General features: G+C 48.8%; 1 protein-coding gene across 1 annotated transcript in view; it reads left to right on the top strand.

Moving 5' to 3' along the window:
* The window catches only part of SEZ6L (seizure related 6 homolog like), a 169,479-nt gene that overhangs the window by 121,374 nt on the left and 20,830 nt on the right, over positions 1–27,275 (top strand). The window contains exons 10-12 of the mRNA XM_065903785.1: positions 21,099–21,295; positions 26,249–26,443; positions 26,748–26,939. Coding sequence (XP_065759857.1) covers positions 21,099–21,295; positions 26,249–26,443; positions 26,748–26,939 — 584 coding nt within the window. The remainder of the gene's footprint in view (positions 1–21,098; positions 21,296–26,248; positions 26,444–26,747; positions 26,940–27,275) is intronic.

Here is a 27,275-nt window from a genome sequence, read left to right as displayed (position 1 = left end):
GAAAGGTGGGACAGTCTCTGCCCTCACTGTCTAGTAAATGAGGACATGAAACTATGTGCAGTGTGATAAGAGCAATGATGGGGAGAGCAGGCTGCTGAGGGAGTCAGTGTGAAATCATGGAGGGCCTCCAGGAGGTAGTGACTTCTGGGATGGGATGAAGGAGGGTACACAAGTGATGAAGAGGAATGAAGAGGGTCCAGACAGTGAGTACAGCATGTGCAAAGTCTGGAAATGAGCGAGAAAGTGGCCCACTTGTGGCTTAACAGGAGTTTGTTGTGGCTGGAGTGTGGAGGTTGGGTAGGGGTTACACATATTTTTCATATGGTTTTCCATTGTGGTTTATCACAGGGTATTGAATATAGTTCCCTGTGCTCTGCAATGAGACCTTGTTGTTTATCCATCCTATATATAACAGTTTGCATCTGATAATCCCAAACTCCCAATCCTTCCCTCCCTTCCCCCACTCTCCCTTAGGAACCAGGAGTCTGTTCTCTGTGCCTGTTTTTGTATCATTGATAAGTTCATTTGTGTCATATTTTAGATCCCACATATAAGTGATAGTGTATGATATCTGTCTTTGACTTACTTCACTTAATATGATCATCTCTAGGTCTATTTGTGTCACTGCAAGTGGCATTATGTCATTCTTCTTTATGGCTGAGTAGTATTCCAGTGTGTATATGTACATCTTTATCTGTTCATCTGTTGATAGACATTTACGTTGCTTCCATGTCTTGACTATTATGAATAGGCTACAGAGAACATTGGGGTGCATTTATCTTTTCAAATTATATTGATGGTTTTGTTAAGATACATGCCCAGAAGTAAGATTTCTGGATCATATGGCACCTCTATTTTTAGTTCTATGAGAAACCTCCATACTGTTCTCCATAGGGGCTACACCAAGTTACATTGCCACCAACAGTGTAGGAGCATTCCCTTTTCTCCACATCCTCTCCAGCATTTGTCATTTGTAGACATTTTAATGAAGCCATTCTGACTAGTGTGAGGTAATACCTCATGGTAGTTTTGATTTACATTTCCCTAATATAAATTCAGTTTTTAGAAATAATGCCCCCTCTTTACAAGAAGTATCCCCCAACCAGATTTGGACTGGAGGAACCACAAGTCTAGGCAGTGGTTAAGGTCGTTTCTCATGGAAATGGTGAGGAAAGCCATTTTCATCATTGAGTACTTACTGTCTGCAAGGTTCTTCCCAAGTGTTAATTGATTTGCTCCTCCAAGTAATCCTAGGAGGAATATGCAGCTATTATGCCCACCTTATTTCCACCTGCTTTCTCACCTCTTCACTTTGATGTCTAAGAGGCATCTCCAATGAAGTCCCTGGGCTTAAACCCCTTGATTCTCTTTTTCCAAACCTGTTTCAACTCATCTTCCCATCTCAGAAAGGAGTCGTCCATCGTGCCAGCTGCTCAGACCCGAAAGACATGGGGTTATTCTAGAGCAGGAGAATGCTGGCCAAGGTTCCACAATGGCTTTTCTTGGCTGGTGGGCTGGGGAGCAACTCCCTGATTTGCAGCATTTGCCAATTTCCTCAGTGTAAATACTTACACTGTGAAACCAATTCCAAGCAATCAATACAACATCACCAGGCTCACCAAATGCCTGGGCCCTTAACAGTCAGCTCGTATGACCCGGCAGGAGCCACTGGTTCCAGCACACTGCCTATGAACTGGAACAGACAGAAGACGGGCAAAGATGGAGGCAACAGTGTTCCAGCCAGAAGGAACAGCATGCACTAAGGTCCAGAAGCAGGAAGCATGACTCTCTTATTATTCGTCCATAACATGGAATGTATGCTGAGCATTTACTGCATCCCAGGCATTCACATCCCTTGTGAACAAACACAGGCAGCGAGTCTGGTTGTTATCTCCACTTTACAGATGAATAAACTCATAGAAGTAGAGGGCTTCCCAGGTGGCTCAGTGGTAAAGAGTCCTCCTACTAATGCAGGAGACATGGGTTCAATCCCTGGATTGGGAAGATCTCCTAGAGAAGGCAGTGGCAACCCACTCTAGTATTCTTGCCTGGCAAATCCCATAGACAGAGGAGCCTGGCAGACTACAGTCCAGGGGGGTCACAAAGAGTCAGACATGACTGAGCAACTGAGCCCACACATGTGCTTAGAAGTAGAGCGGTGACTGTGATCACGTGGCTGGGAATCAAAGTCTGCTTGAATGTCTTCAGGGTCTAGGGTCGTCGCCAGCCTGTGAAAGGAGCTGGAGGAACCCTTGTGTGTCTGGAGCTCAGAGATACAGGAGGCGTGGTGCCAATGAGGAAGCTGTGGGATCAGGCAGGGCCTTGAAGGCCACATTAGGGAGTCTGGACATGCCCAAACCAGGCAGCAGGGGAAGGGGTTCAGGCGGCTAACAGGATTAAAGCATTGCAGGAGGGAGCTGAGCCCTCGGGGTCACCAGCCTGGGTCTCTCTACGGCAAACCTCAGCACACACTTGGCAGAGCAGGATCTGGGCCTGACGCCCGCTTCCTCCCACAGAGGGAGAGAAAATAGCATCTCACTAGCGAGGAAGCCACGCAGCCCAGGAGCTGCTGGCTTTAATTTATCTTGCTTGGTTTCCGCTGACAGTTTTAGTAAACCAATTTGGCTTTGATAGTGAAAATAATTCCATCCTCGGGGCCCCTCACGTGGCCTAAGTGTTTGCAATTGTTATTTATCACATTGGGGAAGGGGAAAGTTTGCGCTGCTGGGTAGGTGGCCTGTAGTAGGTGCTGGAATCTTTGATGAGTCATGAGGACCTCAGCCACCTGTGGCCCGCGAGAGGGGACTCTTCTCCCCCTTGTCTTCTGGGCCCATCTCTTGATGCTGTGGGCATTAGGATAACGGCTCTAATTAGTCATCATTTATGAAAGACCTACTGCGTGCCGGGCCCTGAGCTGCATCATTCATCCCCGAGAGCAATAATGAATGTGAACATTATTACATGGAGATAATAATTACATAAATTAGTGCTAATGTGAGCAGAGATAATTGCAGAGGGGTAATTACCCAAATTTAGAGATAACGTACGCAGAGCCCATCACGTGGGGCCCGACATGTAGTTGGCGCTTCGTAAATGAGGGCTACAGGTGCCAGGAATCCTCGTGAGTCCGTCTTGATCCCCACCGCTTTGTGGATTTGGGAATGACAGCGCAGAGAGGTGAAGCGGCTGCCTCAGGTCACAGAGCCAGGGAAGGACGGGGCCAGGGTCTGTGTGCACGCCGTAGCCTCCACTGGCACTGACTTGAACAGCCTTTGGGGGCATTAGCTGTATGTCTCAGTGATGAAGCAGGAAGGCTCCCAGGCCTCCAGCAACTCACAGGGCAGGAAGGGAAGTAGGACCATAAACAGGCAACTCCGCGGGGTGCAGGCACAGTGCTGTGGCTGGAGGGGTGGGGTTGGGGCGCTGGGGTTATGGGAATGTCACAGAGAGGGTGGCCTCCAAGCAGGATTCTGAGGGGTGTCCTTTGGTCAAACTGTAATGGGAGAAGGGCATTGCCCGAGGGGCCCCTGTGAACACAGGACTCAGGCAGTGTTGCAGGCATCGGGGAGGGTGCCCTGAACTGCAGCAGCCATCCTCTTCAGTTCAGTCGCTCAGCCCTGTCCGACTCTGTGACCCCATGGGCTGCAGCACACCAGGCTTCCCGTCCATCACCAACTCCCAGAGCTTGCTCAAACTCATGTCCATTGAGTCAGTGATGCCATCCAAGCTTCTCATCTTCCGTCATCCACTTCTCCTTTTACCTTCAATCTTCCCCAGCACAGGGTCATTTCCAATGAGTCAGCTCTCCGCATCAGGTGGCCAAAGTATTGGAGCTTCGGCTTCAGCATCAGTCCTTCCAATGCACATTCAGGACTGATCTCCTTTAGGATGGACTGGTTGGATCTCCTTGCAGTCCAAGGGACTCTCAAGAGTCTCCTCCAACACCACAGTTCAAAAGCATCATTTCTTCAGTGCTCAGCCTCTTTTACTGTCCAACTCTCACATGCACACATGACTACTGGAAAAACCATAGCTTTGACTGTTTGGACCTTTGTCAGTAGAGTAATGACTCTGCTTTTTAATATGCTATCTAGGTTGGTCATAGTTTTTCTTCCAAGGAGAAGCAGTAATTAGAACCGTCAATCTGCACTGTCAGTATCATAGGTAAGAAGGTGAGTAGGATGAGTCAGGAGCCCCCAGACTTTACCTCCTTCACACCGAAAATGCCTAGTCCCTGACCTGCCTTGTACTTCCCAGTTCCATCAGGAGTCCGCTGCTTACCCTAAAGTGCATCTGGATGTGAATCTTTCAAGTCCTTCAGAACTTATTTTTTAAATTTATTTATTTATTTATTTATTTGGCTGTGCCAGAGTCTTAGTTGCAGTACACGGGATCTCTGATCGTCTTTGCAACACATACGGTCTTACCACAGTGAAAAGATCTTGTTTCCTGATCAGGGATTGGACCCGGGCCCCCTGCAGCGGGAGCAGACAGTCTCAGTGACCGGACCACCATGGAAGCCCCTGAATCCTTCTGAGTTTCTTAAATCTCTCTTCTTTCTCACTCTTGCCCTCTCAAAATGTAAATCATAGAAAGGAGGATAAAAAAAAACTAAGGAATGGTTGGAGAAGAGGCTCAAGAACGGAATATCTGGAAGGAGGCCCAGAGAGGGGAGGCGACTTGCCCAGCATCACACAGCAGGTCAGAGTTAGGGCCTGAAAGACAGCCTGGGTGTGGCTGCAACAGCTGAGCCCCGGGGCCACAACCTCGGAGATGCTGCGTGCCAGACGCGAAGTTTCTAGGGTCAAAGGGTTGTTGTTCAGTTGCTGAGTCATGTCTGACTCTTCGTGACCCCATGGTCTGCAGCACACCAGGCATCCCTGTCCTTCACTATCTCCTGGAGTTTGCCCAAACTCATGTCCATTGAGTTGGTGATGCCATCCCACCATCTCATCCTCTGTCTTTCCCTTCTCCTCTTTCCTTCAATCTTTCCCAGCATCAGAGTCTTTCCCATTTAGCTGGCTCTTTGCGTCGGGTGGCCAAAGTATTGGAGTTTCAGCATCAGTCCTTCCAGTGAATATTGAGGGTTGATTTCCTTTAGGATTGACTGGTTTGATCGCCTTGCTGTCCAAGAGACTCTCAAGAGTCTTCTCTAGCACCAGAATTTGAAAACATCAATTCCTCAGTGCTCAGCTTTCTTTATGGTCCAACTCTCACATCCATACATGACTATTGGAAAAACCATAGCTTATACTATGTGGATCTTTGTCGGCAAAGTGATGTCTCTGCTTTTTAATACTCTGTCTAGGTTTGTCACAGCTTTTCTTCCAAGGAGCAAACATCTTTTAATTTTGTGGCTGCAGGCAGCATCTGAAGTGATTTTGGAGCCCAAGAAAATAGAATCTGTCACTGCTCCTACTTTTCCCCATCTGTTTTCCATGAAGTGATGGAACTGGTTACCATGATCTTCATTTTTTGAAGTTTGAGTTTGAAGCCAGCTTTTTCACTCTCATAAAGAGGTTCTTAGTTCTTAGCTCCTTTTCACTTTCCGCCTTTAAAGTGGGTATCACCTCTTTTAGGGTCAGAGATAGTTCCTTTGAAGCCTGACTCTGCTGCTTACAGGCTCTGCATTTTCAGGCAGGTGACAGAAGGTGACTGCCTTGCAATGGGATATTTTGTTTATATCCCCAGGGCCTGGCACACAGTAAGTGCTCAATAAATATCTGTTGAATAAAAGAGAGAGAGAGATCTTGAGTGTGTATGTTTATTTAAAAATATGTAAAGTTCTCAGTAAGGCTTCTGGCACCAAATTGGCAAATAATCGTCCCTAGTGTATGCCAGACTTTAGGGTAAACAGATGGCAGGAGTTATTTCATGGATGATGATGGCAGTTATCATTGGCATCACAATAAATATCTGAATTCATTGAATGCTTCCTGTTTGCCAGTCACTAAGTGCTTTTTCCATGTCAAGTCATTTAACTCTCACTTGAGAAACCTGTGTGATCACATTATGATTGCCCCCATTTTACAGATGGGAAAACTCAAGAGGCTCAGAGAGTTGAAGTCACTTGCCCAAAGTCACACAGCTAGAAAGAAACCAAGTGGAATTTGAACCCAGGTCTCTGGGGCCAAAATCCAATATTATAACTGCACAATAAATGGTAATGAGGTGTTCAGTAAAGGAGAAATCCCTTGACCCATTTTACAGAAGGAAAAATTGAGGCTCGAAGAAAAGAGAAGCCCTCCTCCCTTTTCCTGCACACCTACTTCCTATATATTTATATACACACACACGTGTGAGTGTGTGTGTGTGTGTGTGTGTGTGTGTATGTATATATATATATATTTCTGGAAAAACAAAATTTCAGCCAAGCTCCAGTTTGCTTTTCTTGGGTTCACTGTGGAACACAGCCCCAAATCTCTCCCTGTTTATGGACCCCAGCATAATCCATCAGCCAGGAAATAAAAGAACCTAATAACAAACCCCGGTAACCATATGATTGATAGCTGTGGAATATGTCTCTTCAGCTGCTGCCAACCCGTTCTGCACTAAGTTAATTCCAAGCCCTAAAAATTAAGTGCCTGTCCAGAGGCACTCCTGTCCATCAAAAGGATATAGCTTCTTTGGGCGGGGAGAACGCAGCCCAAGAACCAGGCAAGAAGAGAGAGCCAAGAGTTGAGGGCAGGCCCGTCCCTGGCGGTCCAGTGAGTGAGAATCCGCACTGCAAGATGAGGGACGCGGGTTCAATCTCTGGTCGGGGAACTAAGATCCCATGGGCCACCACTATGAGCCCAGCGCTCTGGGGCCTGCGCAGCACAACTTGAGAGCCCAGAGCCACAACTAGAGAGCCCAGAGCCACACCTAGAGAGCCCAGAGCCACAACTAGAGAGCCCAGAGCCACACCTAGAGAGCCCAGAGCCACACCTAGAGAGCCCAGAGCCACAACTAGAGAGCCCAGAGCCACACCTAGAGAGCCCAGAGCCACAACTAGAGAGCCCAGAGCCACAACTAGAGAGCCCAGAGCCACACCTAGAGAGCCCAGAGCCACAACTAGAGAGCCCCCAGCCACAACTAGAGAGCCCAGAGCCACAACTAGAGAATCCATGCCCCACAACTAGAGAGCCCCCAGCCACAACTAGAGAGCCCACAGCCACAACTAGAGAGCCCATGCTCCACAACTAGAGAGTCCAGAGTTACAGCTAGAGAGCCCACAGCCACAACTAGAGGGCCCAGAGCCACAACTAGAGAGCCCAGAGCCACAACTAGAGAGCCCAGAGCCACAACTAGAGAGCCCCCAGCCACAACTAGAGAGCCCAGAGCCACAACTAGAGAGCCCAGAGCCACAACTAGAGAGCCCCCAGCCACAACTAGAGAGCCCACAGCCACAACTAGAGAGCCCACAGCCACAACTAGAGAGTCCATGCCCCACAACTAGAGAGCCCATGCTCCACAACTAGAGAGTCCAGAGTTACAGCTAGAGAGCCCACAGCCACACCTAGAGAGCCCAGAGCCACAACTAGAGAGCCCAGAGCCACAACTAGAGAGCCCCCAGCCACAACTAGAGAGTCTAGAGCCACAACTAGAGATCCCAGAGCCACAACTAGAGATCCCCCAGTCACAACTAGAGAGCCCACAGCCACAACTAGAGAGCCCACAGCCACAACTAGAGGACCCACAGCCACAACTAGAGAGCCCAGAGCCACAACTAGAGATCCCCCAGTCACAACTAGAGAGCCCACAGCCACAACTAGAGAGCCCAGAGCCACAACTAGAGATCCCACAGCCACACCTAGAGAGCCCAGAGCCACAACTAGAGAGCCCAGAGCCACAACTAGAGAGCCCAGAGCCACAACTAGAGAGCCCCCAGCCACAACTAGAGAGTCTAGAGCCACAACTAGAGATCCCAGAGCCACAACTAGAGATCCCCCAGTCACAACTAGAGAGCCCACAGCCACAACTAGAGAGCCCACAGCCACAACTAGAGGACCCACAGCCACAACTAGAGAGCCCAGAGCCACAACTAGAGATCCCAGAGCCACAACTAGAGATCCCCCAGTCACAACTAGAGAGCCCACAGCCACAACTAGAGAGCCCACAGCCACAACTAGAGAGCCCCCAGCCACAACTAGAGAGCCCCCAGCCACAACTAGAGAGCCCACAGCCACAACTAGAGAGCCCACAGCCACAACTACAGAGTCCCTATGCTGCAATGAAATATCCTGCATGGTGAAACAAAGGTCCTGCATGCCACAACTAAGACCTGTGCAGCCAAGTAAATATGTATATTTTTAAGAGTTGGTAGCAGCCCTCAGAAGCACAGACACTCAGTGTGTTAGTTGGTCATTTGTATCCGACTCTTGTGACACCATGGACTGTAGCCCACCAGGCTCCTCTGTCCATGGAATTCTCCAGGCAAGCATATTGGACTGGGTTGCCATTCCCTTCTCCAGGGCATCTTTCCAACCCAGTATCGAACTCGGGTCTCCTGCATTGCAGGAAGATTCTTTACCATCTGAGCCACCAGGGAAACCATGTCCAGACAGCAGCATAAATCATGAAGAGAAATGGCCACAATAGAAAGAAAGCCCTCCAGTCCATTAGTGGAGAGAGAAGGGATTTTTTTCCCAGAGCCAAACACTCTAGGGAATCTGGAGCAGCACAGTTCATAGAGGCCAAATTCCATCCAATTTCACATGAGGAAACTGTGGCCCAGAGATGGGGAAAGACTGTCCCAGATTGCCCTCTCAGTCAGCTATCGCTGTATAACAAACCACCCCAAATTCACTGATAAAAAAACAGCAAGCTTGTGGCATGTCTCATGAGTCTGCAGGTCAGCAAGGGGGGATTGTCCTGGTCTGAGCTGACTCCCTCCTGTGTCTGTGGGCAACTATGGGCTAGGTAGGAGGCCCCGGGGGTCCATGGCTGGCCTTTCTTACGTATTTGGGGCGGGCTGGCTATCACTCTAGGCAGCCCTAGCCTGGGATGGTTCACCTCTGCTCCACGGTCTCTCATCATCCAACAGCTGGTTTGGGCTCCTTCCTTTGGTGACTGGCCAGCATTCCACAGCCATGAGTATTCCACTCAAGAGCATTCACGGCCTCTTGAGTGAGCCTAGACCAGGAATTGCCACATCATTGGTATCCTATGGCAATTCACAAAGCAAGGGCCAGACCAGATTCGAGGGATGGAGAAGTGTACTCCATCTCTTGGTGGCAGGTGTCTGGGAGCCTCCCTACAAAGGGTCTGGACACAGAGGGGGCCCCAGAGCTTTTAAATCATTTCTGCACTCAAGCTACCACACCCAACGAAGAGTAGGGGTGAGAACTCAGGTCTCCTGGTCCCAGTCTGAAACTCCAAATGACATCTCTGTGCACAACTGTCCCTAGGAGAAGACTATCATTGTCCCCATTTTACAGATGAAGAAACTGAGGCCCAGAGAAGTGAAGTAACTTACCTATGATCCCATAGCTATGAATTCTACCCAGGTCTCAGTGCCTGGAATAAAGAATCAGAAAATGTTTCTTTCTGCACCTGATGCTTCTTAACATGTGCAAGGCACTCTCAAAAGATCCTGAGATTTTTTTAGGAAAAGGCTTTCTTTTTGCCTGTCATAGAGGATGATGACTGCAGCCATGAAATTTAAAAATACACTTGCTCCTTGGAAGAAAAGCTATGACAAATCTAGATAGCATATTAAAAAGCAGAGACATCACTTTGCTGACAAAGATCTATATAGTCAAAGCTATGGTTTTTCCAATAGTCATGTACGGATGTGAGAGCTGGACCATAAAAAAGGCTGAGCACTGAAGAATTGATGCTTTTGAACTATGGTGCTGGAGAAGACTCTTGAGAGTTCCTTGAACTGCAAGGAGATCAAACCAGTTGATCCTTAAGGGAATCAACCCTGAATATTCATTGGAAACACTGATGCTGAAGCTGAAGCCCCAATATTTTGGCCATCTGATGCAGAGAGCCAACTCACTGGAAAAGATCCTGATGCTGGGAAAGATTGAAGGCAGGAGAAGGGGATGACAGAGGATGAGATGGTTGGATGGCATCACCGACTCAATGGACATGAGTTTGAGCAAAGTCCAGGAGATAGTGAAGGACAGGGAAGCCTGTTGTGCTGCAGACCACGGGATGGAAAAGAGTGGGACACGACTTAGCAACCGAACAGCAACAACAAAGGAAGTTTTGAGTTCAGACCCTAACTCTCCACGTCATTGGCTGTGGCCTTGGAGAAATCACTCTACTTCTCTGAGCTTCAGTGCCCTGTCTTTAAAAGGAGGATGTTAATTACAGAGTCCCCACCCGTTAGGGTTCCTGGGAAGATGGAACTCTTGGCAAGGGCCTGACACCATGCGCACTCAGAAGTTTACTTGGCAACTGGGATGATGATGACGATTAACTCCTTCCATGATGTGTGTCCAAATTGAGGTCTGTTATACAACTAAACACGCACACACACAAACGTTGCCCCCAACTTCAGGCACTGAGGGATGCAGAAGCTTCATCCTAAGGCACTCCCCAGACGTCCTACCTGACTGATTACTCCCCTTCCCCCCGTCGTTGGTGCGAGTGGTAACTGGGAAACACAGCCCTAGGACAGGTCCTCCCCAGCACGTGCCCTTTTCCACTCCTCGGCTGTGCCAGTTCTTCACAGCCTTGGCATCTGCAGCCGTGGGAGGGACCGCCCCCCTCCACCCCCCACCTCCAGCCCGGCCCCTGCCTTGCTGGTGCACGCCTAGGAGCCCACGGCGTTCAGATGCAATTAGATCTGACATCCCGCGAGCCGCGCCGCTTGTCTGATGTGCAGTGGCCCTGGCGCTTACTCTCCATCCAGTGCTTGGTGAGGATGCACCATGTGCCTGGCATTGAGGTAGGCTATCAGAGGCTTGGAGAAAACACCAATTTACTGCACGCCAAACTCTTCAGAATGCATCATCTCTGTCTGCTTAGTTAGTTCTCTAAACAACCCGTGAGTTCACACGGTGGGGTCTGGCAGCCAGGCGGGGCAGAGGCTCCAAGCGTGGTCCTGTGATGGCCGGGGGGCCCTGTACAGCTACATCACACCTCCAGGGGAGCCCGGGTGGCCCTCGAGCTTCCCAGCGGTTGGTTTTTTCCTGGAGGACCGTTCCTGCCCTCCCGGAGCCGGCGCTGGGTCTCACGGGATGTGTTTTGGCAGCTGAGATGAGCCACACCAGGCTGTACGAGGGGATGTCTTCAAGAGGGTGCGTCATGATGGGGACTCAGAGCACCAGTGATCCGGCAGCTGTCCGCTTCTGCAGTGGCAGCCCCGAGCTGCTTCCTGCAGCGAGCGGGGCCAGGGCCATGCCCCTCTGCACAGGCGTGTGTGTGTGTGTATGTGTGTGCGTGTGTGCACGCACATGTGCACTCACATACCACACACACATCATACACAGCCCACACATCACACACATGCACAACACAAACATCACACACCACATACAGATCACAACGTGCACACCACACATATCACACATACCGCACACACACAACACACACACTACACAATACCCCACACACACTACACACACAACACAAGTCCCAACCCACCCTTAATTAAACTCTAATTTATGCTTTAATTATACTCGCTCAAGTTCAGCTCTTTTACCCCGACTCAGAGGCCCTAAAATGAAGAAGGCCTCTGGTCCCACCCTCTAACTGTATAAATTTGGAGAAATTCCTGTCCAGAAAGAGGGAGCCATGTGGGCATCCGCACACAGGAAAGTCTGGGAAGGGCCGCAAGACCGCCTCTGGCCACCCTTGGGTGTGGGAAAGCCAAGCTTCACCAGCCTGTATCTGAATCCCTGAATTGTCAACCCCGTCCCTTAGTGGCTGGTGATGGAGAGGGGAGGGAAGATGGGGGCCTGACCTCCTGGGGAGAAGGAAAGCGTGAAGCAGAAGGAAACTGTGGCTGCTTCACAGCAGCCACACTTTCTTCCTTTCTGTTCTGTTCTTTTTCTTTTTTTACAACTGGTGCTTTCTGAGATTTTCATCTAGAGAAACGGAGGCCCAGGCTGGGCAAGTGACTTGTCCGTAGTCACAAAGCAAAGAAGCAACGGGGGTTGGGAGGCTCTCAATGATATCTCCTGACACCACAACCCTCTCCCCTAGCAGGCTGTGTAATTCATTATGAATATATTTTTTCACAGACAGAAAAAAAATGCTGTTAATTGAATTCCTGGCACTGATTATGATGCTTACCGCTTTCAACAGTATTATCCCCATTTTACAGGTGAGGACACTGAGGATCAGTGAGTTAAGTCACTTTCTCAAGGTCACCTAGCTAGAAACCACCACACTGAGGGTTTGAACCCAGAGTCCATTCTCTTTGGACGGCCTCTCAAGATGGAACAAAAAACACCACGGTGGTTAGGGACTGGTTTCTTTCTGCTTTCCCAGCAAAGCAGCTGAGAAGTGTTGGGTTTGCCGCTGGTCCGCAGCGCTGGGAGTGATGTGCCTCGTTGTTGATCTTGCCGAAGCCTTGCCCGCCGTGTTGTGAATCGGTTCAGCCCAGGGATGTGGCTGGTCAGCCCGTGGGGTGGTCTCAGAGGAAAGGCACGTCCAGTGCGGCGGCGGGGGGGGGGGGTATCCTTCTTCTCTTTCTCATTGGAGATCCAAGAGGGAATTGGTCAAGACAGGGAGAAAAGTGGAGGAAAAGGAAAAGAGAAAGGCAGAACAGAGATGGGGTCTCACCCACATGGAAACCTCCAGGGCAGCGGCTTTCAGTCCCAGCTGCCGGCACAGCCTCCTGGGGAACTTCAGTGCCACTGATGCCCGTGACCTGCGCCCCGAGATGCTGAGGGCCCCGTCCACCTGGGGTGCAGCCTGGACAGCATTGGGAGTTCTTAAATCTCCCCAGAGATTCTCTTGTGTAGCCGGGACTGGGTGAAGGCTGGGTCTGAGCCCTACACAGGCACGCGCTTGGTGAGTATCTGGAGGAGAAAGGAAGGAAAGAAAGCAGAGAAATAGGGAAGGACAGAGAAGGAAATGAGAAAACTGTTCATTTTTTATGCTTTAATGGGTCTTTTTAGGGAGCCAGAGAGATTGGTTTTCTCTGCCCTCCCCGGAGGTGACATGGTTTCTTGTCTCACCTGCTATTTTATCAAATTAAATTGAAACCAAATTAGCCCTGGGCCAAAGGGTCCCTCAGCAATTCCACGGTGCCAAGGAGCAGCTGGCATTGGCTCTGTGGCTTCGTGAAGGAGCCAAGGCTTTGGGATCTGGGCTCTTATGGGCTCAGTTTACTCCTCTGTGAAATGGGATTTCATTTTCTCAGGTCTCCTCACCATGTGGCTGACGGGATATGAAGAGAGAATGGATACAAAAGAATTCTAAGCAAGCCTTTTTCTTAAGGCCTTCAAAAATATATAAGTGTTTTATAAAAGTTTTATTGCACTTACAACTGCACTTCTGGGTTCTGCTTCTCTTCTTTCCCTTATTTAAATTCAGCGGTGTATTTAATCACCCATCTCTGCGGTCCGGTGGAGGTCCTGTCTTGATTGCAAGATGGTGTTTTCTTAAGACAGTCATTGAACCCCTCTGAGCCTCGTTTGCTCACCTGGAAGAAGCAGAAATAAACTCACCACCATCCATCTGTGTACACGACAGTTATTCTACCTTTGCGAAGCCCTGGACTTGGGCATGTCCCTTCGGAGAGCCCACAGCCCGACATGGGAGCTGACACCGGCAGGTAGAGTCCCACGGTTCAGCGCTAGAATCATGGCTTCTAACCACGTGGCTCTCCCGTATGACCAGCTGTGTGAGCTTCAGCGTATTTCTTTACCTTTGGGTGCCTCAGTTTGCTTATCTGTGAAATGGGTGAGAGTGGTGCTTCTTGGAGGTTTTGTCTGAGGATGAAATGAATGGGTGCATGTGAATTGCTGAGAACAGCTCCTGCCTCTGAGGAAGACTTCTGAAAGTCTTGGCTAGCTATCACACGGCCATAGAGGCAGGATGGTGTAGGAAGCGCAAAGGGACCTATAAAATGACATCAGGCAGAGAGGAGAGGAGAGACATTCCAGACTAGAGGACCAGCCTGGCTAAGGCAGGTCTCTAGGCTGCAAAGGATCTGGTATCCGAAGATACTTGAGACAGCAGTGGTGGGCTGCCCGCCCCGTGGACCCCCATGGAAGTCTTGGAAGGCTGAGAAACTGAGTGGAATTCTGTGGGCTAATTTTTGCTATTTCCACAGTGCAATTCTATTACCAGCTGCTTTTTATTTTCCTCCTTAAATTGGCTTGCCGTTTTCACTTGGCTTCCCCTAAGCAAGATAATGTCCGTGAAATGAGAAGTTTGATGTGCAAACCATATATTTATATATTTTTCTAATTCACATTTAAATAAATACATAACCATTAGACGTTTCCAAAGATGTTTATCTACCGCAAATCGTCTGGTGAATACTACTCAGGAGAGACTTTTAAAGGCGAGGTTGCTAAGCAAAGGTCAGATGTTTGTTAGGAAAGGAATAAGAAAAGCAAGGTGGCTTGCTCATCATTTCTTTCTGCGCCTTCTGTGGAATATTAACCACAGCTCAGCAGTTACAAAGCTCACCTACCACCTTCTCCCCACTTGCAGGGTCCTGGTTTGTTGGAGTAAAGATGGGGAGATGGGGTTACCCTGCAGGGGAACTAGATGCCTGTCTCTTGCTTAAGGGCACACTGCCCTCTGCTGGTCAAGAGAAAGTACACTTGCTAATATATGTTAGATTCAAATTTACATTCTATCCTCACCTCTTTGGCTCTCTAGACCCTTGTGGAAGTTATGATGAGGGTCCCTCGGACTGTTTTTATCCTTTGTGAAGAGGTAAAATACCCACATGATTCAAAACCCAAAGGTACAGAAGGGTCTACTATGAAAGTCAAGTTTCCCACCCTTCCCCAGCAAACAGCCCCCTCCCGTCGAGGCAAACGCTATATCCATTTCTTAAGCATCTTTTCCAGACTCTTAAAATATTTGCAAAACTGTAACAAATCTCATTCTACTAAAGAAAACCACCCAGACCAAGTAATCAGTTTAACACTGACTTTATCCCATACTCTGTTATACATGATCAGCAACAAGATAAAACAAATTTGTTACCAAGAAATGTAAAATGTTTAGGAGACAAAATATTTTTTACATGGGGAGTCTGTAGAAAGAATAAATATTCAAATGAACTCTAGCGATGACATCATGTGAACCAAAGGCGTGTTGGGATACAGGGGAACAGTGAAACAAGGCTTCCTCATCCTGCAGGTTTTATTTGTAATTTTTAATTTGCATTTTCTGAGATAAGACAATCTGAGCATACTTTTTCTTTCTATTTTTATTGAAGTGTTGTTGATTTACAGTCTTGTATTTGTTTCAGGCGTACAGCAAGTTGATTCAGTTATACATATTTTTTCAGATTCTTTTCCTTTATAGATTATTGCAAAATATTGAATATAGTTCCCCATGCTATACAATAGGTCCTTGCCTGGATACGCTTTGGGGGCTCGTCTGTGTGGGACTTTCATGGGATGTTGTATGAAATAAGGGTTCCTATCTTGGGCTTTCGCTCTGACAGACATAGGTTTGATCCAGGGTCTGATTCATATGTGACCTTGGGCAGATGGCTACTTCTAGCTGAGCTACAGTTTCCTTCTCCGTGAGGAAATGGTAATGCATCTCAGCTTGTGGGATTGCCGTTTGAGTGGATAATACTGAACCGTTAGTGTTACTTAAAAGCTGAGTGAGGTCTTGTCCCCAAACCCTTTTCATGGTTGAATAAGATTCCATTGGGTGAATAGACCTCGTTTGCTCCTCTATTGAACTGTCGAGGGAAGGCGTCCAGGTTTGTGTTTGGGAAGGATTTACCTGACCGCTGCTGGGAGAGGGGTGGGAGCCAGGGAAGGACGGAGTCAGTAAGCCTTCAGATCGCCCCACAATCCTGCTGAAAGGTGGAGAAAAGCCAGTGGCAGAGACCAAGGAGAAAGAGATGGCTTGTCATGTCGAAGGAGACACAGAGGCTGCGATCTTCTGGCAGGAGCTCAAGACCCCTGTGCCCACGGAAAGCCTTTCCCTCTGACAGCTAAGGGGGGCTGGCCGTGGGGAGCTCTGGCTTCCTGTGGAATCCTCCCTGCGGGGGACCTGCTACACCCAATTCCAGTCAGATCAAACCCACCTGCCTGCCAGCACCTCTCCATCTCCCGTTAGCGCTGCAGTCAAACTGACATCCTGATTTCTCGGTGCCTCCTCAGATTGTATCTGGCTGACATCTCTCTTCTATCCTCTGCTGAAAGCCCTGCTCTGCCCTGTGGCCAATCTGCCTGCCATTAAGTCTCTGCGTTTTCCTCTCGATTGCTGGGGGATGGCCCAGCGGCGGGGACCCTGGATGAACTCAATGTATCAAACACAGCTGGACAGGCAAGCAAAAACACAGACTCGTCTCTGGATCAGGAGGGAAAATCAATTACCAGCATTCGTGTGTGTCATTGGAACCAGCCTTTCAAAAAGCTGGATCCAGGAGGACAGGGAAGCCTGGCATGCTGCAGCCCACGGGGTCGCAGCGTCAGGCAGAACTGAGTGACCGATCAACAAGAGAACGGACACAGGGGAGAGCGCCTTTGCTCTTTCTCCCACTGTCCTTCGTGCGCCTTCTCCACTGTTTTGCTTCTCTGGGTGAAAGCTTTGTTTTCATGGGTCTTCCAGTCACAACAAGTGTAGTAGAGTCTAATAATCATACAGCTCTACACATTGTTTGTTGTAAAAGCTCACCCCTCCCTCAGCTGGGCTCCTTGGGCTGGGAATTCTGCAATGAGGAAGGGGCTCTGGGCTGCTGCTTTCTCACAGGACAGCCCAATGTCTTCAGAACTTCAGAAAAACCACCCTGTTACATTGTGGAAGGGATAGAGTTTTAATCTTTCTCCCTCGCTCCTATGGGGTGTACGTGATACTGGCAGAGCCTGGATGGTCTAGACCCTTACCCTCTGCTGGATTCTACTGCCCTTTCAGGGTGGGACCATTTTTAAGGAGATGCACGGTGGCTGCCTTCATCAGGGTTCCCATCCAGACCTCGGAAACATCTCTGTTCTCGCCAGTGATGGGCAGCTCACTCCTAGTACCTCCCTTTTCTTCCTCTGTTCTGCCCCCAGGGAGGCAGGCAGCTCCAGGCTGATTTTTGTCATTATTCTTTTCTTGGTAAGCATCAAAGGGGGGATTGTGATGGTGGTGCTGGTGGTGATGGTGGTGATGATGGTGGTGATGGTGATGATGGTGGTGGTGTTAATGATGGTCATGATGATAGTGGTGATGATAATGGTGGTGGTAGTGATGGTAATGATGGTGGTGGTGATGTTGATGATGGGGATGGGGATGATGGTTGTGTTGGTGATGGTGATGATAGTGGTTGTGGTGGTGGGGATGGTGGTGGTGTTGATGATGGGGATGGTGATGATTGTGTTGATATTGATGGTGATGATGATGGTTGTGTTGATGGTGATGGTGATGATAATGTTTGTGGTGGTGGTGGTGATGATGGGGATGATGATGGTAGTGGTGGTGTTGATGATGGTGATGATGATGGTTGTGATGATGGTGATGTGATGATGATGGTTGTGTTGATATTGATGGTGATGATGATGGTTGTGTTGATGTTAATGGTGATGATAGTGGTTGTGGTGGTGTTGATGGTGGTGATGATGATGGTTGTGTTGATGGTGATGGTGATGATGATGGTTGTGTTGATATTGATGGTGATGATGATGGTTGTGTTGATGTTGATGGTGACGATAATGGTTGTGGTGGTATTGATGGTTATGGTGGTGATGATGGTGGTGGTGTTAATGATGGTCATGATGATAGTGGTGATGATAATGGTGATGGTAATGATGGTAATGATGGTGGTGGTGATGTTGATGATGGGGATGGTGATGATGGTTGTGTTGATGTTAATGGTGATGATAGTGGTTGTGGTGGTGTTGATGGTGGTGGTGTTGATGATGGGGATGATGATGGTTTGTTGATGTTAATGGTGATGATAGTGGTTGTGGTGGTGGGGATGGTGGTGGTGTTAATGATGGGGATGGTGATTATGGTGATGATGATGGTTGTGTTGATGGTGATGATAATGGTTGTGGTGGTGTTGATGGTGGTGGTGGTGATGATGGGGATGATGATGGTTGTGTTGATGGTGATGGTGACGATAATGGTGGTGGTGATGATGGTGGTGATGGTGATGATGGTGGTGGTGTTAATGATGGTCATGATGATAGTGGTGATGGTAGTGATGGTAATGATGGTGGTGGTGATGTTGATGATGGGGATGGTGATGGTGATGATGATGATGATGATGATGGTGTGGTGGTGGGGATGGTGGTGGTGTTGATGATGGGGTTGGTGATGATGGTGATGATGATGGTTGTGTTGATGTTCATGGTGATGATAATGGTTGTGGTGGTATTGATGGTGGTGGTGGTGATGATGGGGATGGTGATGATGCCCATAATAACATTACAACATGACATAACATTCAAATGGACAGACTTTGCTCAGGTGCTATCAGTGAGCCTAGAATGTGATCCCAGATCTCCTGCATCCCTTACCTCGCTCTGAAAGCCCATGACAAGCCCAATTCACAGGCAAGGAACTTCAGAAAAACCACACACCCTCCATCAAAGTGTTGAACCAGGAATCAAACCAGACCTTTCTGATTCCCAAGGCTGTGTGCTCTCCCCAGAGCACTGCTCCTCCCTATTTTAGAAGCAACAGACAGTTGTTCTTGGGTTTTCAAATGCAAGGTGTTTGCACCCTTGAAGATGCTTCTGCTGCCCTGAGATCATTGAAATGAATGATAGAATAAAGTGGTTTGCACTGTCTGCAAATCACTGTTACCAGCGGATTGGCTATGAAGTCGGCTTATAGAATAAACATCTCCACTCTGCTGGGCTTCATACTGGCCTGATCCAGCGCTTTCATGAGCTATTGATGTTTTCATGGTACTTAGAGTTAAGAGGCTCTTCCATAGTTCAAAAACTGACATTAAGCCTACTATTTCTGTTGCCAAATAGACTGTCTGGCGGGCTCTTTCACAGCATAGCATCTGCTGAGCACCTATGGTATGCAGATGAAAATAGTGACCCCAGAATGTCAATGTAATAGGGGTTTACAGGTTGTCGTCTAGTTGGAAACTGGCAGGGGGTAGGCAGAGTCTGGGAGCTTAGTCTTAAAGCCCTGTGTGCAAAGTAAGCACACAACTTTTTCTCAGGAGAGGATGTTCTGAGAGTGGTGCACGGGAAGCTGATGGAGGGCATGGGGGCAATTAGAGTCTCCCTGAGTCACTCGTTGGCACAGCTAGACGTGAGGAACTGTGGTGGGCAAAGTGCACCCCCTGCTTGCTGGAAGCAGACCTTCAGCAGCGGGCCTTCTGTTTGTGGGGCTTTGCTCTTCCTGCTTGAAGCACCAACATGGGCGGTTTCCTCATCTGCTCCCCACTCCCAGAGTGGCAGCAAGCACTGCCCTTGGCTTTGGATGAAGCTGGGGGTGGGGTGCTGTCGTCATCCGCATCAGTTCCCAGAACTTCACGAAGGCCGTTTCCTGGAACGCCTGTCCTCTGGCAGTGAATTGGTCCGTCAGGATGCTCCTGTTTAATATCCTTTAATGTCTCCCGTCCCCTGCAAGGTGACACCCAGGTGACCTAAACTTGGCTCTCTAAACCCCTCATGGTCTAGTCTCCACTCCCACGTCTATTCCCAAAGCTGGGCCCAGGGCCCACCCGGTGTCTTCCTTCAGGAGTCGTGACCCTTCTCCCTCCCTCCCTCTGCCTCAGGCACTGCCCTCTCTCCCCCTCCTGTTTGTCTGCCTTGTGATCCCCTTCTCTTTCTTGAGGGTCCTGAGCGAGTATCACCTCCTCCAGGGAGGCTTCCATGATGCCTCCCATCTGAGTTAGACTCCCTTCTCTGCACTTATGATTATAACTCCTACCACAATCCCTGGCTTTCCAGTCTAAACAGACCACTGCTCTGTGACTCCTCATGTCTTCTGAGCACAGTGCCTGGCACATACCGCATGCAGGCCAAGTCGCTTCAATTGTCTCTGACTCTGTGTGACCCCACGGACTGTAGCCCATCAGGCGCCTCTGTCCATGGAATTCTCCAGGCAAGAATACTGGAGTGGGTTGCCATGCCCTCCTCCAGGGATCAAACCTGTGTCTTTTCATCTCCTGCGTTGGCAGGCAGGTTCTCTACCACTAGTAAAGAAGCCCTAGCTCATAGTAAATGCTTGGAAATATTAGGGAGGGGACCCAAGGAAGGGAGGGGACATAATCAAGGCTGCCTTGATTGATGCAGCCAAAGCTGAGTTACCTGGCATCCCTACAATCAGAAATCAATTTTACCCAGCACACCTCCCATAGCACTGGTTTCTGTGCCTTATTGAAGGCTTCCTGGATTTCTAACTGTGCATCGTCAGTGTACTGTCGTGTCTGGGTCTTAGAAGTGTGTCATCCCGTGATGCTATGAATAGTGATGGCAGGTTGGAGCATCTTCCATGAATCTTTCATCTTTCTCCAGCCCACCCACGGTCCCATCCTCTGAACATAATAGGTAACCTGGCTGATTTTGAGGCATTTGCTGCATAATAAGTGGAAAGATCATTTCACTTTATATGAGGATGCAAGTTATAATTAGCAAGCAGTCAGCTTGTTCTGCGTCAGAGAAAAATGGAAGACCCATGTCACACCCCCAGCAGGTGGCCAGCGCCCAGCACTTGTTTCACCCCGGAAAGGGTTGTTAATGACGGGGGTATTGAAGGCAGTCCTCCCGGCAGTGCAGTACTTGGTTCTGCAGGGACCTCTATGCAGGAATGGTCATTTCATGAATGAGTCTTCAGAAGCCCAATCCATCCACAGATCCAGTCCTGCTTGCGGGGAGGACCAGCACGTGCCATTTACAGGTTCAGCCTGAGGCTCCCTCACCCCCCACTTCTTAGCTTGGGCCCTGACCACATAGGATATCTCAAGAAAATGAGTGCTGCCTGAAAAAAAACAATAGTCTACTGAATGCCCATAACTTGGCTTCTCAAGACCCCTCCTCTTCTCTCTGCCCCCCAAGCCTGAACCTCAGCAACAGCGACATCCTGACCATCTACGACGGTGACGAGGTCATGCCCCACATCTTGGGACAGTACCTGGGAAACAGCGGCCCCCAGAAGCTGTACTCATCCACACCGGACCTAACCATCCAATTCCACTCGGACCCCGCCGGCCTCATCTTTGGGAAGGGCCAGGGATTCATCATGAACTACATCGGTAAGTGTTCTAGCCAGTTACTGTTTGTCTTTGTGTTTAGATGCAAGCCAAGACCATTTCCTCTAGGTGTGTCTTCTGGGGAGTGTTGTCCTATGTGAGTTTTTTTAATATATTGGCACAGGAAATATACATTGTTTTTTCGTTTTTTTCAAGAGGTGGGCTCTCTAGTCGAAGGACCAGGGTTCGAGTCCTCGTACTGTCATCAGTGGCTGTGTGACCTTGGGCAAGTCACTTAACCTCTCTGAGCCTCCTTTTTGTCATCTGTAAAATGGAAATAGTGATACCTCTTCCACGGGGTTGACACCAGGACTTAGTAGATTATGACTTTAACACCTTATTGACCTGGAGATTTTTGCAGGAACTTAACTCCTCCTGTGGCCATAATGCATCTCCAGTCAGTAATCCTGCCTGAACAAGGTTCTGTGTCTTTGGTTCTTCCCACTGGCTTGAAGATTTGCCCATCTCCAGCCGATGCAAAGTGTTCTCTTTGTGCCTTCTCTGGCCTCCAGAATACAAGCTACTTCCCTAACCATTGGCTGTCTTAAGGAGCTTCATGCGTCTGAAAATAAGTCCCTTGCATTTGTTTTGTTTTGCTTGCTTGTTCTTGTTGTTGAGGCAGGCAATATGACTTTATTTGGGAAGCTGGCAGACAGAGAAGATGGCAGAATAATGTCTCAAAATAGCCCTCTTGGTCCCCTGCTTTTTATTTCCAGCTGGTGGACACTCCCCATCCCTTCCCTGCTCTGCATGCATCTCTCAGAAAAGCAATCACAAGTGTCTGTCTTCTTTTTTATGCATCTCAGGGGCCTTTTTACCCTTGATTGCAGTGCTGAGTATTTCAGAGTGTTATTGCTGCCACTTTCCATGCATTCTTTACCGGCCAATGCCCTGGGCAGTGGCTTTCCAGGCCAGGTGCCCTCTGGAGTCAGCTGCCTTTGGAGGGAGAGTTTCTGGTGACTCAGCCTCAATCCATCTCCTTAGACCTTTCTTCCCCACCTCCCTCCCTCCTGGAAGATGAGGTCATAGTTTTTGCTCATTTTTCTCCTCTGGCATCCAAGTCAATCTTCCAAAATTGCATTCAGCTTGATGACGGAAATCTGACTCTCTCCAAAGCTGCCCAAGGTTGACCAGAAAGCCTGGCCAGTGTTCAGTTTGGCAATATCTTAAAGAGGAGGTATTCTTGTTAATTAATATTGAAAAACTCAGATTCATGTGACAATTTGAAATTGGCCAGCGCTATTATGTGTATTATTTTATTTCATCTTCAAATGCATTGTCTCTGTTTCCAGAGAGCTTGGTTCACAAACTTTCATGCCAGGCCCTGTGTGAGGCATCAGGATTACAGGAACAAATAGAATTCTCCCCCTGCCCTTGAGCCAGTTAGTAAAAATGGGAGAGAGAGTTCCATTAGCAGATAATAGCAGGACTATATCCTGATGAGCATAGGATTCCAGCAAGTGCTTCCCTGGGATGCACAGCCTGGCTCATATAGGTAACACAAAAAGAGAGAACAGTTCCGTTTTTTCTTATTTCTGTTAAAGAAATACATAACTAATTTCTGTATTTAATCTTTTTAACAGTTTTTTTTTTTTTCGGCTGTTCTGGGTCTTCTTGCTACACGAGGGCTTTTCTCTGGGTGTGGCTTCTAGAGAGGCTACTCTGTAATTGCAGGGTGCGGGCTTCTCGCTGGGGCCTCTTCTCTCATTGCAGAGCGTGGGCTCTAACTGTACCACTTCAGGAGTTGTGGCACACGGGCTCAGTTGCTCAATGACATATGGGATCTTCCCAGACCAGGGATCGAACTGGGGTCCCCTGCATTACAAGGCGGATTCTCAACCACTGGACCACCGAGGAAGCCTTGTATCTAATTTTGATGTCAATCAATTGCTCATCCCTACCTGGGTGGAAGACCATGTTGATTTCAGAGGAGGCCAGGTCTGAAGTCAGTGGAAAAGGGTGCCATGATTGATTAGTGATGTCTGTCATGGGCACAGGAGAGGTGTCTGCTACCCTGGGTCTAGATTTAACCAGACATAGGTGCAACTCCCATCCAGTAGAGGGGTCCAATGGGAGGGTTGGGGGTTTCTCTTGTCATCTAGAGAATTCTGAAGCTCCTAGACTGATCTCAAGGCCTGACCCCAGCTCTGCGAGGTGGCCAAGGCTTATCTGCACTGGATGCTGTCAGAACCGTCTATGGGAACCCTGAGCCTACGTGGTTCTGACTTTCCATAATTATTTTCTACACAGACAGAAGCTAAGACCCATTCTCCTCATTGTTTTTTTGTTTTGCTGTTGTCTGTGGCCAAGCATATGGGAGGGAATGGAATTAAAAAGCAGAGATGAGTAAGCAGTGTTTTGCAAAGAGATATTGGTCACTTGTGTGTTTATTCCTCTAATCCCAGGATAATAAATAAGCTCCATATTGTGGGTCAGCTCCAATCAATGACAGTGGCTCTCTGGAATGTTGTGTGGGAAAAGATTGGGAGGTTTCAGCTTGACTCAAAGAAAGAAGTTGCTGTGATTGATTAGTGATGTCTGCTCTGAGCATAAGACTGGGAAGTGGTGGCATGTACTCCATACATTTGGGTATTTCTTTCACCAAAAATTGGACCATTGTGCTGATCTTGACCATGAAAATGGAACCATGATTTCAGATCCCTAAATCCTGGCGCCTGCCACATGGTAGGCACTCATGTCTTAGTCAAAACAAATCATTGAATCCATATGACTCCTATTAGTGTTATTCTCATATCCTGCACATTAATTAGTTTCCACCTTGCCTCAAGGGATACTCAGAGTCATGATTCTTGCCTGTACTCTATGATTGAGGACAGTGAGGCTCAGAGATACTTATTGACATGACAGGCGTCACACAGCTTTTAAAAAACAAACAATAACAACAAAGGATTAGAAGGGACGTTATCTGACTCCTAAGCAAGTTTAGCAAAGTTAACAAAGTTTCATAGGAACAGATCCTTCCAGAACCTTCCCCTGGGATGTTTGGTGAACATGTAGATTCCTGAATCAGGGTCTCCAGGGGGGTCTCCTGAATCAGAAACTGAAGAACAGAAGGTTAAGTGACCGGGCCAGAGCCACCCAGCTAGCAGACCGCGGGGCCACACTTTGAGCCAAGTCTCTGCTGCAGGGTGGCAGCGCTGAGTAGTGACAAGCGTGATGAATGCCCCGGAGGAGATGGGCGGTCCTATGGAAATGTGTAGTCGTGTCAGCTCATTGAAAAGTCACACATGTATATGTGGAATCTAGAAGGATGATACTGATGCATAGCTATTCACAAGGCAGGAACAGACATGCAGACATAGAGAACAGACGTGTGGACGTGCTGGGGAAGGGGAGGCTGGGATGCGTGGAGGGAGTAGCACTGACAGATCTACCCCGTCACGGGTAGAGCAGATAGCTGTGGGAGGCTGCTCTCTAGCGCGGGGAGCTCTGCTCCATGCTCACTGACAGCCCAGAGGGGTGGGGGGAGCGGGGAGGGAGGCTCTCGAGGGAAGGGATCTGTGTGTACGTGTAGCTGATTCACGCTGTTGTACGGCAGAAACTAACATGACATTGTCAAGCAATTGCTCTCTAATTAAAGCATAAATATTTTAAAAAAAGAAGATGCAAAAAATAAGTCAGGCAAGCAAACCGTTCTGTCTCAAAACTCTTGGCACCAGGCAGACCACAGAGTATTTGCCCCCATTTCTCCTCTTTCATCCAGACTCTGAGCTTTTGCAGCTGTGTCCCAAATCCAGGGCTTGGCTGATTTTTCAAAGGCCTAAAAATAGAGGCTTCTGCTCCCCACCAGGCAATTCTAGAAGCCGTTTCCCGCTCCCCTCCTTCTCGCAGACACCCAGGAGATCTCCTTCCCTCAAATAAAATCATGATGAAATCCCGGGGAAAAACCATTGCTTGTTTCTCAGAATGACTTTCCCGCAGACAGAGGAGGTGCTTTGCTTCCCCCAGAAGCACAGAAGAGCCGCAAATTAATTATCCGGTGTAATTAGCTCTTGTCTCAAAATCTGTGCAGTGGGCACTCTGTAGGGAGAGTCCTAGTAGTGGGCTTTGGATTGCTACCTTAGTAACAAAGGTTAGCGGGAGGAAAACAGAGTTACTCTGGAGGAAGACTCTGTGATGATAAGGTGTGTGTAGCATTTTCTGGAGTGTGGTGTTCACTGATGGCAGGCAATGGGATTTGAAGAATGCAACCAATAGTTATTTCTACCTCAATAGTTACGTGCTTGTCTCAATCTGCAGTACAAAAAATGTATATGACTAATCCATCAAGCCCATAGATCTATGGACATTTCTTAGGATAAGGTTGAGGCTATGTGCATGTATGCATGCTTAGCCATGTCTGACTGCTGTGGTCCTGTGAACTGTAGCCCGCCAAGCTCCTCTGTCCATGGGATTTCCCAGGCAAGAATTTTGGAGTGGGTTGCCATTTCCTTCTCCAGGGTGTCTTCCCAACCCAGGGATGGAACCTGTGTCTCGCAGACGGATTCTTTACCACTGAGCCACCTGGGAAGCCCCAAGGCTGAGGACAGTAGCAACCCACTGCTATGTAGCAGATGACCCCCCCATGCCCAAATTAGCAGTAAACGTTTACTGTCTCACCGTTCCTGTGAGACAAAAGTTCAGGAGTTCACACTGAGTGGCCTTGAGTTGGGATCTCTCATGAGGTTGTTGTCAGGATGTCAACTGGAGTCGCTGTCATCCGACGGCTTGACTGGGGCAGGAGGTCCCACATTCACAGTGGGAAGAAATCATTGTAAAATCCCCCCTGGAGAAGAGTTCCTGCAGGTTAAGAGTTCCTGCTAGATTTCAGAAGTTGCGTTGCTTATATCCAGAGGCGTCCTCATCTTCTATTTGCTCTTCCCTCCAACATTCATAAAACAAACCCCCAAAAGAGAGGCCACCTTCCCATCTAAGGATGACATTTTTGTTTTAAAGAGGTGTCAAGGAACGACTCCTGCTCCGATTTGCCCGAGATCCAGAACGGCTGGAAAACCACTTCTCATACGGAGCTCGTGAGGGGGGCCCGAATCACCTACCAGTGTGACCCCGGCTACGACATCGTGGGGAGCGACACCCTCACCTGCCAGTGGGACCTCAGCTGGAGCAGCGACCCCCCATTCTGCGAGAAAAGTAAGAGCCATCTTGGTTTTTTTTTCCTTTAGGTCATCAGACCATAAATCCCTCCATTACAAACACCGTCAGGTGCAGTGTGCAATCTTGTATACGGGCCCTCGGACCCTGACGCAAACATTTACTGGGGGCGCCAGTTCTTAAAAGCGAAATTAAACTCAAGTCTCTTTGGTCCTGGCCTATTCTCCAACCACATAATGAGGGAAGAACCGAGTGGGGGAGTGTCCTAGGCCCTCCTGTAGTTCTCAGCAAACCGGCGCCCACGCGGCCCTAACGCCCGCCTGGTCTGGTCTGTCCCGCACAGTCATGTACTGCAGCGACCCCGGGGAAGTGGACCACTCGAGCCGCCTGGTTTCTGACCCCGTGCTGCTGGTGGGCGCCACCATCCAGTACACCTGCAACCCGGGCTTCGTGCTGGAGGGGAGCTCCCTCCTGACCTGCTACAGCCGCGAGACCGGCACCCCCATCTGGACCTCGCGCCTGCCCCACTGTGTCTGTGAGTCCTCTGTGCTGGCCTGAGCCCCCCGGGGGGCTCTGCCGGGAGGGTTGGCTTCCTTTTCTTGCTGGTGGAGGGCCGGGCTGTCAGGAGGCAGCACCCACTGTTGGGAGCATTTGTTATGATTACCGTCCTGTGACCACAGCTCACAGGGATTGAGGGTGCTGCTACTCCAACATTTATGGTAAACGTTATATGGTTAAGATTTACAGTGAGTTTATCAGGCACTGTGCTGAGTCTGCCTGTAATGCAGGAGACCCTGGTTCTGGAAGATCCCCTGAGAAAGGAATGGCAACCCACTCCGGTATTCGTACCTGGAGAATTCCATGGACAAAG

This window comes from Muntiacus reevesi, chromosome 13 (assembly GCF_963930625.1).
Source record: "Muntiacus reevesi chromosome 13, mMunRee1.1, whole genome shotgun sequence".
Lineage (NCBI taxonomy): Eukaryota > Metazoa > Chordata > Mammalia > Artiodactyla > Cervidae > Muntiacus > Muntiacus reevesi.
Note: the sequence above shows the minus strand (reverse complement) of the source record. Positions and strands in the feature narration are given on the sequence as shown.